The sequence below is a fragment of the Caretta caretta genome, chromosome 2 (assembly GCF_965140235.1).
Source record: "Caretta caretta isolate rCarCar2 chromosome 2, rCarCar1.hap1, whole genome shotgun sequence".
Classification (NCBI taxonomy): Eukaryota; Metazoa; Chordata; order Testudines; family Cheloniidae; genus Caretta; species Caretta caretta.
Genome location: NC_134207.1, coordinates 80124754 through 80138493, shown reverse-complemented (window position 1 = coordinate 80138493; position 13740 = coordinate 80124754). Strand labels below are relative to the sequence as shown.

Here is a 13740-nt window from a genome sequence, read left to right as displayed (position 1 = left end):
GTGGGCTACTTGCATCACAGCAGCCCCCACAGTAGATTTGCCCACTCCAAATTGATTCCCAACTGACCGGTAGCTGTCTGGCGTTGCAAGCTTCCACAGGGCTATCGCCACTCGCTTCTCAACTGTGAGGGCTGCTCTCATCTTGGTATTCATGTGCTTCAGGGCAGGGGAAAGCAAGTCACAAAGTTCCATGAAAGTGCCCTTACGCATGCGAAAGTTTCGTAGCCACTGGGAATCGTCCCAGACCTGCAACACTATGCGGTCCCACCAGTCTGTGCTTGTTTCCCGAGCCCAGAATCGGCGTTCCACAGCATGAACCTGCCCCATTAGCACCATGATGCATGCATTGTCAGGGCCCATGCTTTCAGAGAAATCTGTGTCCATGTCCTGATCACTCACGGGACCGCGCTGACGTCGCCTCCTCGCCCGGTATCGCGTTGCCATGTTCTGGTGCTGCATATACTGCTGGATAATGCGTGTGGTGGTTAATGTGCTCCTAATTGCCAAAGTGAGCTGAGCGGGCTCCATGCTTGCCGTGGTATGGCGTCCGCACAGAAAAAAGGCGCGGAACGATTGTCTGCCGTTGCTCTGACGGAGGGAGGGGCGACTGACGACACGGCTTACAGGGTTGGCTTCAGGGAGCTAAAATCAACAAAGGGGGTGCCTGTACATCAAGGAGTATTTCAGGCAGGACTGCACGGAGGGTTCCAATAAGAAATGGTGCACCTAAGTTATCGTTGTTATTGGAACAAGGAGGTTAGCCTGGCCTCTGATTGATACATGGCTAGATTTACCTCGCTGCACCTTCTCTGTAAGTGACTGCAGTGTGATCTAGAAGAATGAGTCCCCTAGACAGGGGAGGGGGGGAAGCAAATGAGTACAAAACAAATCTGGTCTATTTCTTGTTTTGACCCACTCCATCTATCTTTTACATCTTTGGCTGGCAGCAGACGGTGCAGAAGGACTGCATGCCATCCACATCTCATGGCTGCTCGGCAGAAGATGGTACAGTACGACTGCTAGCAGTCCATATCGCCTGCCCGCTCACCATAAGACGGTTCAATAGGACTGACTGCAGGACTAAAGAGAATGACCTGGTCAAGTCACTCCAAATTTAGTCCCTGTGCCCATGTCTGCCCAGGCGCTCCTGATCGACCTCACAGAGGCGACCAGGAGCACCTCAGACATGACGATGACGGCTACCAGTCGTACTGTACCGTCTGCTGCCACAAGGCAAGGGGTTGCTGCTACTGTGTAGCAATGCCGTACCGCGTCTGCCAGCACCCAGGAGACATAGGGTGAGACATAGCCTGAGCGGGCTCCATGCTCGCCATGGTATGGCGTCTGCACAGGTAACTCAGGAAAAAAGGCGCGAAATGATTGTCTGCCCTTGCTTTCACGGGGGGAGGGAGGGAACGGGGGGCTGACGATATGTACCCAGAACCACCCGCGACAATGTTTTAGCCCCATCAGGCATTGGGATCTCAACCCAGAATTCCAATGGGCAGCGGAGACTGCGGGAACTGTGGGATAGCTACCCACAGTGCAACGCTCCGGAAGTCGACGCTTGCCTCGGTACTGTGGAAGCGCTCCGCCGAGTTAATGCACTTAATGCACTTAGAGCATTTTCTGTGGGGGGACACACACTCGAATTTATAAAACCGATTTCTAAAAAACTGACTTCTATAAATTCGACCTTATTCCATAGTGTAGACATACCCTTAGGTGGCTCCATGCCTCTTGTGCTGGCTTTTGTGGATGCCATTCTCAGGCACCTGTCTCTCCCTATGCATAATATAGTGAGCTTAGGTGCCTAACACAGGGATTGTGGATTCCAGTGATTATAAAGTGGTTAGTCTCTAAGGTGCCACAAGTACTCCTTTTCTTTTTAGTAATTTTCAAGAGTTATGCCATATAAGTTAGGCATTTGAACACCTAAGTCCCTTTTGAAGTTTGGGTCTCAGCTGTTTTCTCTCACCTCCACGGAACTGAAAGAACTGCCCAGACACACACATCACCTCTTTTCAGTCCACACAAAACAGAGCCACTAAACTCATGTTCCTTGCTTGCCAATTTGATCGGGTAACTTCCATCTTTGAACCTCTCAGCTGGCTCCATATCTGCCATTGCATATTTAAATTTTAACAACCCTGAAGGCTCTACATAACTGTCCCCATCCCAATCCTGCTCCCTTGTCAAGCTTCAGGTTGCTCCCTGTCTCCTCTGCCCTGCCAATGTTCCTAGCTTTGTTTACCCTTCTCAGCTTCTCCCATGCTCACCTCTATGCCTTCTTCCACGTGGCCTCCTATGCTTGACACAACTTTCCTGACATCATCCAGATTTAAACCCCTCTTAAAAACCCTCTCTGACATGCTGCTTACAGTGAATCAAGCTGCCATATATAAATTAGGCTTCATCTACCTATTATTATTCCCCTTCCCTTTTCCTCTTGCCTCTGGTAACTTATCTGTCTACTTGTTAGTCCAAGAGGCCCACAGAACAGGGACCATCTGTCTTCACTGTTTGGAAAGTTCTTGGTATATAATGGGCACATAGCGAGTTAAAGTATGTTCTCAGGCATTCAAGCTTGGTCACTGATAGAGGCAAAATGTCAGATTAGAAATGGATCATTAATCTATTCTGGTAGGACGATTTAAATATACCTCTAATGCAATTCACATAGAGAAATAAAGCAGCTCTGACTCTACAATATTGCTTTACCCTAATTTTGAGCTTCTCTAGTAAGCCCTAAAAGTCTTGGCCTCTGAGGATTATCAATATTTTCAATGTCTGCTACTCCTCCCTTTCCTCCCTCCCTGCCTCTGGCAATACTGTTCCTGAGCAGCAGCAGTTATTATTATTATTTGTTGAGTGCCAGTAGTATGCTCTGCTTTGTGCACAACAATGAGAAGGCTTGGGCCCTTCCTCAAAAGAGTTTATAATCTAGTTTTACAAATAAACTGATTCTCACAGAGAGCATGCCAGGTGATCAGCAGATCAAAAGGGAAGTTCCGGCTGCTGAGGGTTTGGGAAGCTGGTGCAAGGGACTTTCTGTTTATATTTCTTGATTAAATCTTTATTCATTTTTACAGAGTAAGATGGAAATGAAAACAATACAGACAAATAAACCAGAGAAACATCAAATAACATAATCAAGTAATCAACATTAATTTTGTTATATTGCAAGAAAGAAGACAAAGAGAAAAGCCTAGAAGACACAGCCAGGACGAAAATAAAGATCCTATCCATGGGGCAGATTGCAAACCTTTTCCATTGGTGAGCACATGTTCACCCAAGCAGTCCTCTTTATTTCAGTGGTAGTGCTGTTCAGTATTTTTTTTTTTTTTTTTTTTACTGTGAAAAACGTAGACAAAGACATTCCTGTTTTCATCAAATTCTCTTTGAAATTGTTTGGGTTGTTGCCTAAGTGTAATTTAAAGCCAAAGAATTTTGGGTTTGTCAGGGTTCCCTCCTCACTCTGAACTCTAGGGTACAGATGTGGGGACCCGCATGAAAGACCCCCTAAGCTTATTTCTACCAACTTAGGTTAAAACTTCTCCAAGGCACAAATTCTTTGCCCTTGGATGGTACACTGCCACCACCAAATGATTTAACAAAGAACCAGGGAAAGGACCACTTGGAGTTCCTATTCCCCCAGAATATCTCCCCAAGCCCTTACACCCCCTTTCCTGGAGAGGCTTGAGCATAATATCCTAATCAATTGGTTACAAAGCGATCACAGACCCAAACCCCTGGGTTTTTAAGGACAATAGAGAAATTAGTCAAGTTCTTAAAATAAGGATTTTATTTAAAAAAAAAAAAAGGTAAAAATCACCTCTGTAAAATCAGGATGGAAAATAACTTTACAGATTAACAAAAGATTCAAAATCACAGCAGAACTTCCTCTAGGCTTAGTTTCAAAGTTACAAAAAACATGAATAAACCTCCCTCCAGCAAAGGAAACATTCACAAGCAGAACAAAAGATAATCTAACACGCCTTGCTGACTTTTACTTACAATTTTTGTAATATGAGAGGTTTCAGAGTAGCAGCCGTGTTAGTCTGTATTCACAAAAAGAAAAGGAGTACTTGTGGCACCTTAGAGACTAACACATTTATTTGAGCATAAGCTTTCGTGAGCTACAGCTGAATGCATCCAATGAAGTGCAGCTCACGAAAGCTTATGCTCAAATAAATGTGTTAGTCTCTAAGGTGCCACAAGTCCTCCTGTTCTTTTTGTAATATGAGGGACTTTTAGGATGGTTTATAGAAGGAGTTTTCTGACCTGATGCTTCTCTGCTTCCCAAGAGAACACACAAAAACAAAGCCTTCCTCCCCCCAAGATTTGAAAGTATCTTCTTTCCCCATTGGTCCTTTTGGTCAGGTGCCAACCAGGTTATCTGAGCTTCTTAACCCCTTATAGGTAAGGAGGAATTCTAGGCTACCTTTAGCTGTATGGTTATGACAGGGTTTGGGTTATGAAAAATTGTGGTTTTCAGTCTGATGAAAACTCCAAAGTTTTATTACAAAAATGGACATTTTTAAGAACAAAAGAATGGCCCTACTGGGTCAGACCAAAGGTCCATCCAGCCCAGTATCATGTCTACCGACAGTAAGCCCATGCCAGGTGGCCCAGAGGGAGCGAACCAAACAGGTAATGATCTAGTGGTCTCTCTCCTGCCATCCATCTCCACCCTCTGACAAACAGAGGCTAGGGGCACCATTCCTTACCCATCCTGGCTAATAGCCATTAATGGACTTAACCTCCATGAATTTATCCAGTTCTCTTTTAAACCCTGTTATAGTCCTAGCCTTCACAACCTCCTCAGGCAAGGAGTTCCACAGGCTGACTGTGCGCTGAGTGAAGAACTTCCTTTTTTGTTTTAAACCTGCTACCCATTAATTTCATTTGGTGGCCCCTAGTTCTTATATTATGGGAACAAGTAAATAACTTTTCCTTATTCGCTTTCTCCACACCACTCATGATTTTATATACCTCTATCATATCCGCCCTTAGTCTCCTCTCTTCCAAGCTGAAAAGTCATAGCCTCTTTAATCTCTCCTCAAATGGGATCCGTTCCAAACCCTAATCATTTTAGTTGCCCTTTTCTGAACCTTTTCTAATGCCAGTATATCTTTTTTGAGATCAGGGGACCACATCTGTACACAGTATTCAAGATGTGGGCGTACCATGGATTTATATAAGGGCAATAAGATATTCTCTATCCCTTTTTTAATAATTCCTAACATCCTGTTTGCTTTTTTGACTGCCGCTGCACACTGTGTGGACATCTTCAGAGAACTATCCATGATGACTCCAAGATCTTTCTCCTGATTAGTTGTAGCTAAATTATCCCCCATCATATTGTATGTACAGTTGGGGTTATTTTTTCCAATGTGCATATTACTTTACATTTATCCACATGAAAATTTCATTAAAATTTGTTTTGTTAAAGAAGGTGTTTTCCATTGACAGAATGGTTTGATGGATAACTTTGACCAGTTCTATTGAGTGAGACTGCTCAGGTGAGTAACTTCTCACAAGTATAAGGGGTTCACCATGTGGCCCTGTAGATTTATTTTGTGTAACACTTCTTTGTTGAGTAGCCTAGGTTTTACAAGCTTTACAATATTTTAAGGCTGTAAACATCCCAAGAGGAGCTCACAATGCCACATCTTTTGGATTTCATGACAGAAGGCATTCTTTGAAACTTTATAAATAATGTTATTGATAGGAAGGAATTAGCTGTGGGACTTGTATAGTGTTACTTCACTGTGTCTCTCCATTTCTACATCACTTAAAACTGACTGACACATAAAACAGTTTGGCCCAGATCTTCAGAAGTATTAGGCACCTAACTCCCATTGATATTAATGAGAGCTAAATATCCAAATACCTTTGAGAATATGGGATTACTTTTGTCAGTAATAACTCCCAAATTTTAAATAGGTTGCTCTGTCCTAGACAACCTAACAAGTGTTGGCGAGCTCAACTGATACCTTGAGGTCCTGATCCAAAGTCTACTGAAATCCATGGGAGTTGGTCAATGGATTACCTTTGACTTTGGCTCAACCCTTAAGGCCTGAATCAACAAACAGATGCTGGTGTTGAGACACTCAATGTTACGGTGCCTCACTTTTAGGCATCTAGAAAATCACAAGAACACTGATTCACAAAGCCTGAATTAGGCACCTAGGCTCTCTATACAATGAATGGGGAGAGAAAGGCACTGTAGAACATGGTCCACAAAGCCATGCTAGGCAGGGAGCCACCTACACTTGCCAATGGGAGATGCCAAGGAGAGGGTGAATCCTAAACTCTATCCCTCTCACAGAGCTAGGCACCTAAGTCCAGGCTGTAGAGAGATGCCTATTTCTGAAAGCTATCGGTGAAGATAGGTGTTACTTCACATAAATCACATGCAGGGCCCAATCTAGTAGGTGTGCCCAGAGGCTGCCTAGCGCCACACAAAATAGCGGGTATGTGTGGGGGGAAGGTACAGGATTTCCCTCATAACCTTTAGCCTAGTGGTTAGGGTACTCACCTGGGATAAGGGAGAACACTCTGCAAAGGGATCTGAACAGGGATTAACCACCTCTCAGGTGAGTGCTCTGACCACAGGACTATTCTGATGTAGGTCTCAATCTCTCCTATTGACGTTGTTCACTTTAATTAAATATTAATTGGGCCAGAGAAAGAGTGAATGATTGTATAGCCCCTTGGTTAGGGTAGTGCCCTGAGAAGTGGCAGATCCTTGCTCAAATTCTTTCTCCTCATCTGGCAGAGGGGGGATTTGAACAAGTGGTCTTCCAGTCTGGGTAAGAGCTCTAACCACTAGGCTAAACATTATAAGCAAAAGCCTTATAACCGGGCCCGGCTGACCAGAGGCTGCTTGGTTTCAGTGGGTACTGCCCAGTATATGATTAAACAAGTGGTTTCAGGCAGATATCTGAATCTATCGTGAATTTCATACAGACACCAAGCTTTGAATTTAGCACACAGGCATGTTTTGCTGTATAGTGACTAAAGTTGATCCAAAAATGCTAATAATTTTTGAAGAAAGTTTTCAAATTCATTTTCATTCCAGATTTCAAAAAGGACTGATTTTCCATTTATTCAAAATATTACACAATTTTTAAAAATCAAATTAGTTGTTTTTTCTCCTCAGTGTTTTTTAATCCCAATTTTTCCTTTTCCCTACTTTCCCCATTTTTTCCCCATTTGTCCACTGAAAATTAGGGGAGAGAAGAAGAAAAAAAGGAAAAAATCAAGACCCAATTTTTTTAAAGGGTGGGTTTAAAAAAAAAAAAGGGAAAAGAACACAATTTAATTTTTTTAAGTCTCTTTACAATGACAAATTTTACATTTGAAAAATGTTGATCATTTCAATAGTGACAAATCATTAAGACAGATGCTTTGCAGATGTGTTGCATCAGAAAGGTACTTGGAATTAATGTATCTAAATCAACTGCACTGAAAGTTCACTCCAGCATGGGAGTGAGTCCCTTCTCTGGTTCAAACAGTTTCATATGTTCACTTAAGGGTTCCATTCTCTCATAATCATAAACTTGGAGTTACTTCCTGATTTACACAAGTGAAAATAAACTTAGACTAAGGGCCAAAGAAGCTAATGCTGGAACTGATGGTTGGTACTGAACTTAATGGAGAACCAAGATGAAGAGGGAATGACCACCGTTGAAAAGATCAAGTTTGAGACTCGTAGACTGAGCGAGCCACTTGATTGTCACAATTCTGGATATAAGCAAGAATCGCCTTCCCCATCACATGGAGATGATTATGCATTGCAATTTTAATTTAGTTTTTAAAAGCCCCTATCCAAAAGGTGTATTAATTCCCATTCAAGTTTGTTCAGTATACTGGAGAGGAAAGACCAAGAGGCATGGAAGAATGTCAGTATTTAGAGAGTTTTCTCCTTCATAACACACTTGGACTACACATGCATCACATATCAAAAGAGCTGCATTTCCAATCATGTGCTACCCATCTCTAGGTCCTAAGTTTTGCTGTCAACTGGAGTATCCATATGAACAGTATTCAGAAAAAGGATATTAGGTGAGCTGTTTATTCTGCATTGGCTCACAGCAACTGAACAAGCATCAAAAGCAAATCTGGGTCAATCTGATATGGAGTGTTACTCGATTTTTGAATCAAAAGCCTGATTAAAATTCATATTACCAAACCTAAACATGTTAGTATTTTTGTTAGTGTTGTATTAGCATACATCATATATGCAAAACTGGCTTATGACATTCATAAACTTGCCTTTTAATTTTAAGGTATCAGTTTAAAAAAGGAACCAGTTACAGCGCTCTCTCTCTCTCTCTCTCTATATATATATACACACACACACATATATATTACCTGAGAAGTAGAGCAATGGATGTTACTTATAAATTGCACAAACAGCAAAGCAGATACAATTAAAATAAAATGAAGATGTGCATTTTATCTGTTTTTCTTCCAAACTGCAAAAGTGAGATTATATTCCACAAAAAGTAGGACAACAGAAATATATATTTTAATATAGTAAGGCAAATTAATTCTTGGTGCAAGAGCATAGAAAGCAATGCAATTATCTCACAGCTTAGTTTTACCCAATTGTAAAGGTATCAAAATAAAATGCAGACCAACAAAAGATTTATTAAATTAAATTAAGAATTATGTTTTGTGAAAAACAACACTCCTCTCTCCCTCCCCCCCCCTTAAATTTGTTTCCTGGAAGGAGATCCAACTTGGCTGTACTGCAGCTGCACACTAGGGATCCAAAATAAGGCATCTTTGCAGATAGCCATTTCTGATTGACATCTTTTTTCCTCTGGGAGCACAGCAGTGTTGAACACACATTGCAAGTGAGGCAGTGTTGTTTACTGGACTGAGCATGAAACTGGGACCTAGGACCTCCTTAACTAGCTCTGCCACTGTACGTGGTGTTGTTGTAGCTGTCAGTCCCAGGATATTAGAAATACCACACGGGTGAGGCAATATCTTTTATAAATTTATTGAACCAACTTCTGTTGGTGAGAGACACAAGCTTTCAAGCTCCACAAAGCTCTCCCTCAGAGTGATTTCAGGCAAGCCACATACATTCCATGGGCCTGATTCTGTTCTCTCTTACAGTTTTATAAGTATCCATTGACTTCAGATAAGTTACTCCTAATTTACATGGCATAAAGCCTTCTGTATCTGTTTTCTGACCTTACAAAAGTGTTAAATCACTGATTAATTATCAATCCTTTGAAGATGTAAAATGCTACCTAAGTGCTGAGTATGATTATTAAGGAAATTTATTAGATTAACTGATTGTTAGCTTCATGAAATTAGAAACTTTCCATTATATTTTGCTGATGCCATGTTGTATCTATTAATACACAATAATGACAAAAAATTAATAGTGAAGACATTAGTCAAAACCCAAATGCACGTATTTTGCAATATCATGACACATTTTCTAAAGCAGTAAGGATAGAAAAGGGCAAAAACATCACTCCTGTACATTCTAGCTCATCTGAAGTACTGTCTGAGAGTGGTAGCTGTTATTCTTTAATTGTGAAAGATTTTAATTTTAAATCATGCACTCAGATGTGTTATGATCAGTGGGTATTTCCCCTCACATTACATTTTCTGCATACATAAACTCATCCTAATCCTATCAATGAGAATGTGTATGCGGGTCATTTACATGTTGCATTTCCTTTGTGAATGAAAAGAAGAGGCATTTTTATACCCAATAAAGTCATTTAATTTTTCATTTCTATATGAGTAAGATTTTTAATGAATGGAAGTCTTGATCATGCAAAATAATTTGTTCCCCATTTGCTCCACCCTAAAACACAAGATTTCATCCAGTGAAACTTCTGAGAAACCAACAACAAAAGCAACACTAGATCTGAGAAATGAGTTCATTTTAAAAACAAACAAAACACCCCAATTTTTGAATCATGCTGATACAAAAAACTGGAACAGAAAATAAAAAGTCTGGATAGCAAAAGTAGTCCTAAAGTTTCAAATGTTTATAGTAGAACAGTCAAAAAGTACTTACAAAAATCCACTAAGAACCACGACTAAACTTTTACTTCTAATTTGGCCCCGTTCAAAACTGAATGTCAAATCAGAGTGCTCTCTCCCCTGAGTAGACATCTGAATCTGATTTAAATCAAAGTAACTCTGCTGGAGTCAATGGTTACACCATCTTAAACTGGCAAGAGATTACAATCTGTCCCACTAATCCCAACTCTATCATTTACATGCTAAGGGGCCTCTGGCAAATCATTGAACCAATTTGTATCTCAGTTTCTCCACCTGTAAAATGGTGATAATTCTTGCTTATATTACATGGAAGTTGTGAGAAATAGTTAATGTTTGTAAAGTATTTTGAATAAGTGTGCTATTATTTTCATCACCTAATCTTACTTAATACTCAGCTCTTTACTCACTTTAATATTTTTCCCTTATTAACCATGAACCAAAACCTGGGATCCTTATTTATTTGTAGACTTCAGAGGGAGCTTTACCTGAGTAAAGATTAAGCAACTCTAAGAAATTTAGGATTTGGGATCGACATTCTTAGAACAAAGATATTTAATTTATAGATATTAAATCACTTTTCCCTTTTCAAATCTCTTAAAACCAATACCTAGCACGGGTTCTCAAACTTGGGGTCATGACCCCTTAGGGGGTTGCAAGATTATTACATGGGGGGTAGGGTTCGCAAGCTAGCAGCCTCCACCCACAAACCGCACTTCGCCTCCAGTATTTTTAATAGTGTTAAATATAAAAAAATGTGTTTTAATTTATAAGCGGGGGGGGGGGGTCACGCTCATAGGTTTGCTGTGTGAAAGGGATCACCGATACAAAAAGTTTGAGAACCACTGGCCTAGAATTAGTTCCAATCTAATCAGTTTGTTAGAGCTTAGACAGATGAATGCGCACGTTATCTCAGTCATAAGTACCCAAATGACAAAAAAGTAGTGTGACTGAAGTCACTGCTTCATTACTGTAATAGAAATATACTAAGTTGATATTTGCAGGTACAGTTGATGTTATTCAAACACAGACTTAAAAGAACTATAAACGCACTAACAATCTTACAGCTATAAGAGGGACCTCTAGCGTGTGCAAGAACATTTCCCTGTTATGCTTCAGGCATAATTAATACACCAAAATCACTGCAGTCATTTTGAATATATGGTATTAAATTTCACTAAGTGTCTCTCAGAGTGAACTAGTTAAAAATGTCCTCTTAAGTATGTGGTTTAACCTAATGAGTATAAATTGAAGATTCATTTTTATGAATGACAAACTTTCCTACATTTGGAAAACTTCTACACTGTTTGGTCACCTTCATTGATATCACACTGTGCAATTACCAAAAATCCAGCAGTGTTATCACTATAATAACTGCTAATCGCTTACATTCAAGTAGCTGTTGGAGTGGAGATCAAGATAGTTTTAGCCAGCATGCAATCTAGTGAACTAATAGCACCATCTTACATCACAACAAAATATAAACAGATTTCCCTTCAACTATGAATCAAGAATAGCATATATAAAATATTAACTTAGAAATGGCTGAAATAGCTTTGCAACTTGTTTAATAAAAAGGGCTAGATAAATGTTTAGTTTTAAAATATATATAATCTAATAGCAGTTTACTAGTTAAAGGGGACTATTTAAAGAAAACTCATTTTGTCTTTTCACACATTCAGAGATGTTTCGGGTATATCTGGATTCCCCCCCCCCTTCCCTCTTTTGCTTAAAAACATGAGGTCTCTTCAAAAGTCTACTGCTGAGAAGGTAAAAGCATTTTGCTCGTTTTTAATTTGCTAAAACAATCCAAGCATGCTTGGTACCCAGAGGGTATTCGCAAATAAACTCGTATCTAGCTGCCAGCTTAGTTGATTGAAAACAGAAGGGGAACATTTCTTAAAGAACGGGTATTGTAAACCGTCCTCTCTCTACCGCGAAGGGGGAGGGAAGCCCACACACTCACAAGATTTATTTGAATGTGGCTACGTTGCAGTATCCAGCAGACTGAGCGCACTGCGAGTGCACCGGGATTTTGCACCCCAGAGACAAGCCAGGGCGCCAAAGCCCCAGGGAGACCGAACAGTTCCTGGGCGCTGCTGCTGCCCCCAACCTCTCCCAGCAGCAGCGGCGGCTCCCCACGGCAAGTCGCGGGAACTCAGCAGGTTGCCTCCGCCCCAGCCGCTCGGGGCCGTCGGAAGAGGCTTTGGCAGGACAATGGCTACGTGCTCGGCAGGGGCCCCGCGCCCAGGCACAGGGGCCCGGGGCACGTGCCGCAGAGCGGCATCAGCTGCTCGGCGAGAGAAGCTCAGCCTTGCCTGGCCCCGCGGCAGCGCCGAGCGGCGCTTTCCAGGCACCAGCAGGTTCCTCCCCGCGGGCAAAGCACCGCGCGCCGCTGCCCCCCGGGCACCTCCTCCCCCGCCCCCCACAGTGGCGGCGAGGGAGCGCAGGCCCCAGAGGAGCCGAGCCCGGCCTGGCGGGAAAGGAGCGAGCCCAGCCCCGGCCATTACCTGCCGCTCCCTGCAGCCCCGCGCCGCCCAGGGGGACAAGGGGACCCGGGCCGCGTGTGCAGGGAGCGGCGGGGGGTCCCCGAGCGCGCCCGCGCTGGCCGGGGACGCGAGCTGCTGCACCGCCCGCACAATGGCGCCGCGCCCGCCAGCCGCTGAACAATGCGAGGCCGCCCGGGCCCGCCTGGCCCCCCGGCCGCGCTCAGGGGAGCCGCTTACCCCCCTCCGCCCCCGGCAACACACGCGCCCCCCCCAGGAGCCGGGCTGGCAGTGCGCAAGGGAGAGCAAACGGCGGCAGGAAGCCCGGGCCGCAGCAGCAGCCGCGGCGAGCTCGCAGGCAGGGCTGGGCGGGAACGGGGGGGGGGGGGGGGACGCGGAGGGAAAATCCCGCCGCCCTTCCCTCCCCCGCCGCCCAGTCCGTTCCTGCACGCTCACAGCGGAGCTCGCATCCCCCTCGCCCAGCGAACTAGCGGTGGGAGATTTGCCAGCCCCGTGTCTCTCTCCCTCTCTGTGGCTGTAGGAGGGTGCAGCGCTCTCCCATTGCCTGGCACATGCGTAAAAGCGAGTTGCGCCCAGAGTCCCAGCCATACCCTCCTTAGCAAATAATAACAATCCCAAACAGTCAGATCTTACCTGAAACATTGAAGCCGCAAAGTCTCCCTCTTGCTCTCTCGCTCTTCTCACCCCAAGTCCTTTTCCCCTTTTTCCTCCCCACTTCCGATATTTCTCTCTCCCAGCAGCGATCTGCTCTCCTCGCTACACCAGAGAGAAATGCAATAGCTTGGCTAAGGTAGACAGAACAAAATACAGAGAATAGTTGCTCCAGGGCTTTGAAACCCCTCAAGGCAAGGATCAGGATACAATTAGCTCATGTCTCTACCTCTAGTCTAAATCAATCTCCACAATAAAAGTTAAATTAAATTAACTGATCACACGGGCATAAAATTGATCTCCTTCAAAACGTGCATATATATATAGATAGATCGTGTAATTTTTTTCAGTTTTTTGTGTGTGTGGAAAAAAAGAGTCTCATTCCAGCCTCCAACTTGCGTTTTACTCTCCTCTTGCACAGAAAAGCTGATTTTAATCGTTGTGATTAGTTTTGATGTAACGTTTCCGCGGGCGATTTCTGCAAATGGATGGAGTGTTTCTTTGCCAGAAGAGGGAAAAGCAGCAGATGATGATAATT

General features: G+C 43.1%; 1 protein-coding gene across 2 annotated transcripts in view; it reads right to left on the bottom strand.

Annotated features, from left to right (window-relative positions):
* The window catches only part of KCTD1 (potassium channel tetramerization domain containing 1), a 150655-nt gene extending 137322 nt beyond the window's left edge, over positions 1-13333 (bottom strand). The window contains exon 1 of one of the 2 annotated variants that reach the window (XM_075125258.1): positions 13185-13333. In XM_075125258.1, coding sequence (XP_074981359.1) covers positions 13185-13193 — 9 coding nt within the window. In that variant the 5' untranslated portion in view covers positions 13194-13333. Of the gene's footprint in view, positions 1-12010; positions 12144-13184 lie in introns of those variants that run through there. The other variant, XM_075125262.1, reaches the window with a different exon arrangement.
* Positions 13334-13740: the final 407 nt, after the last annotated feature.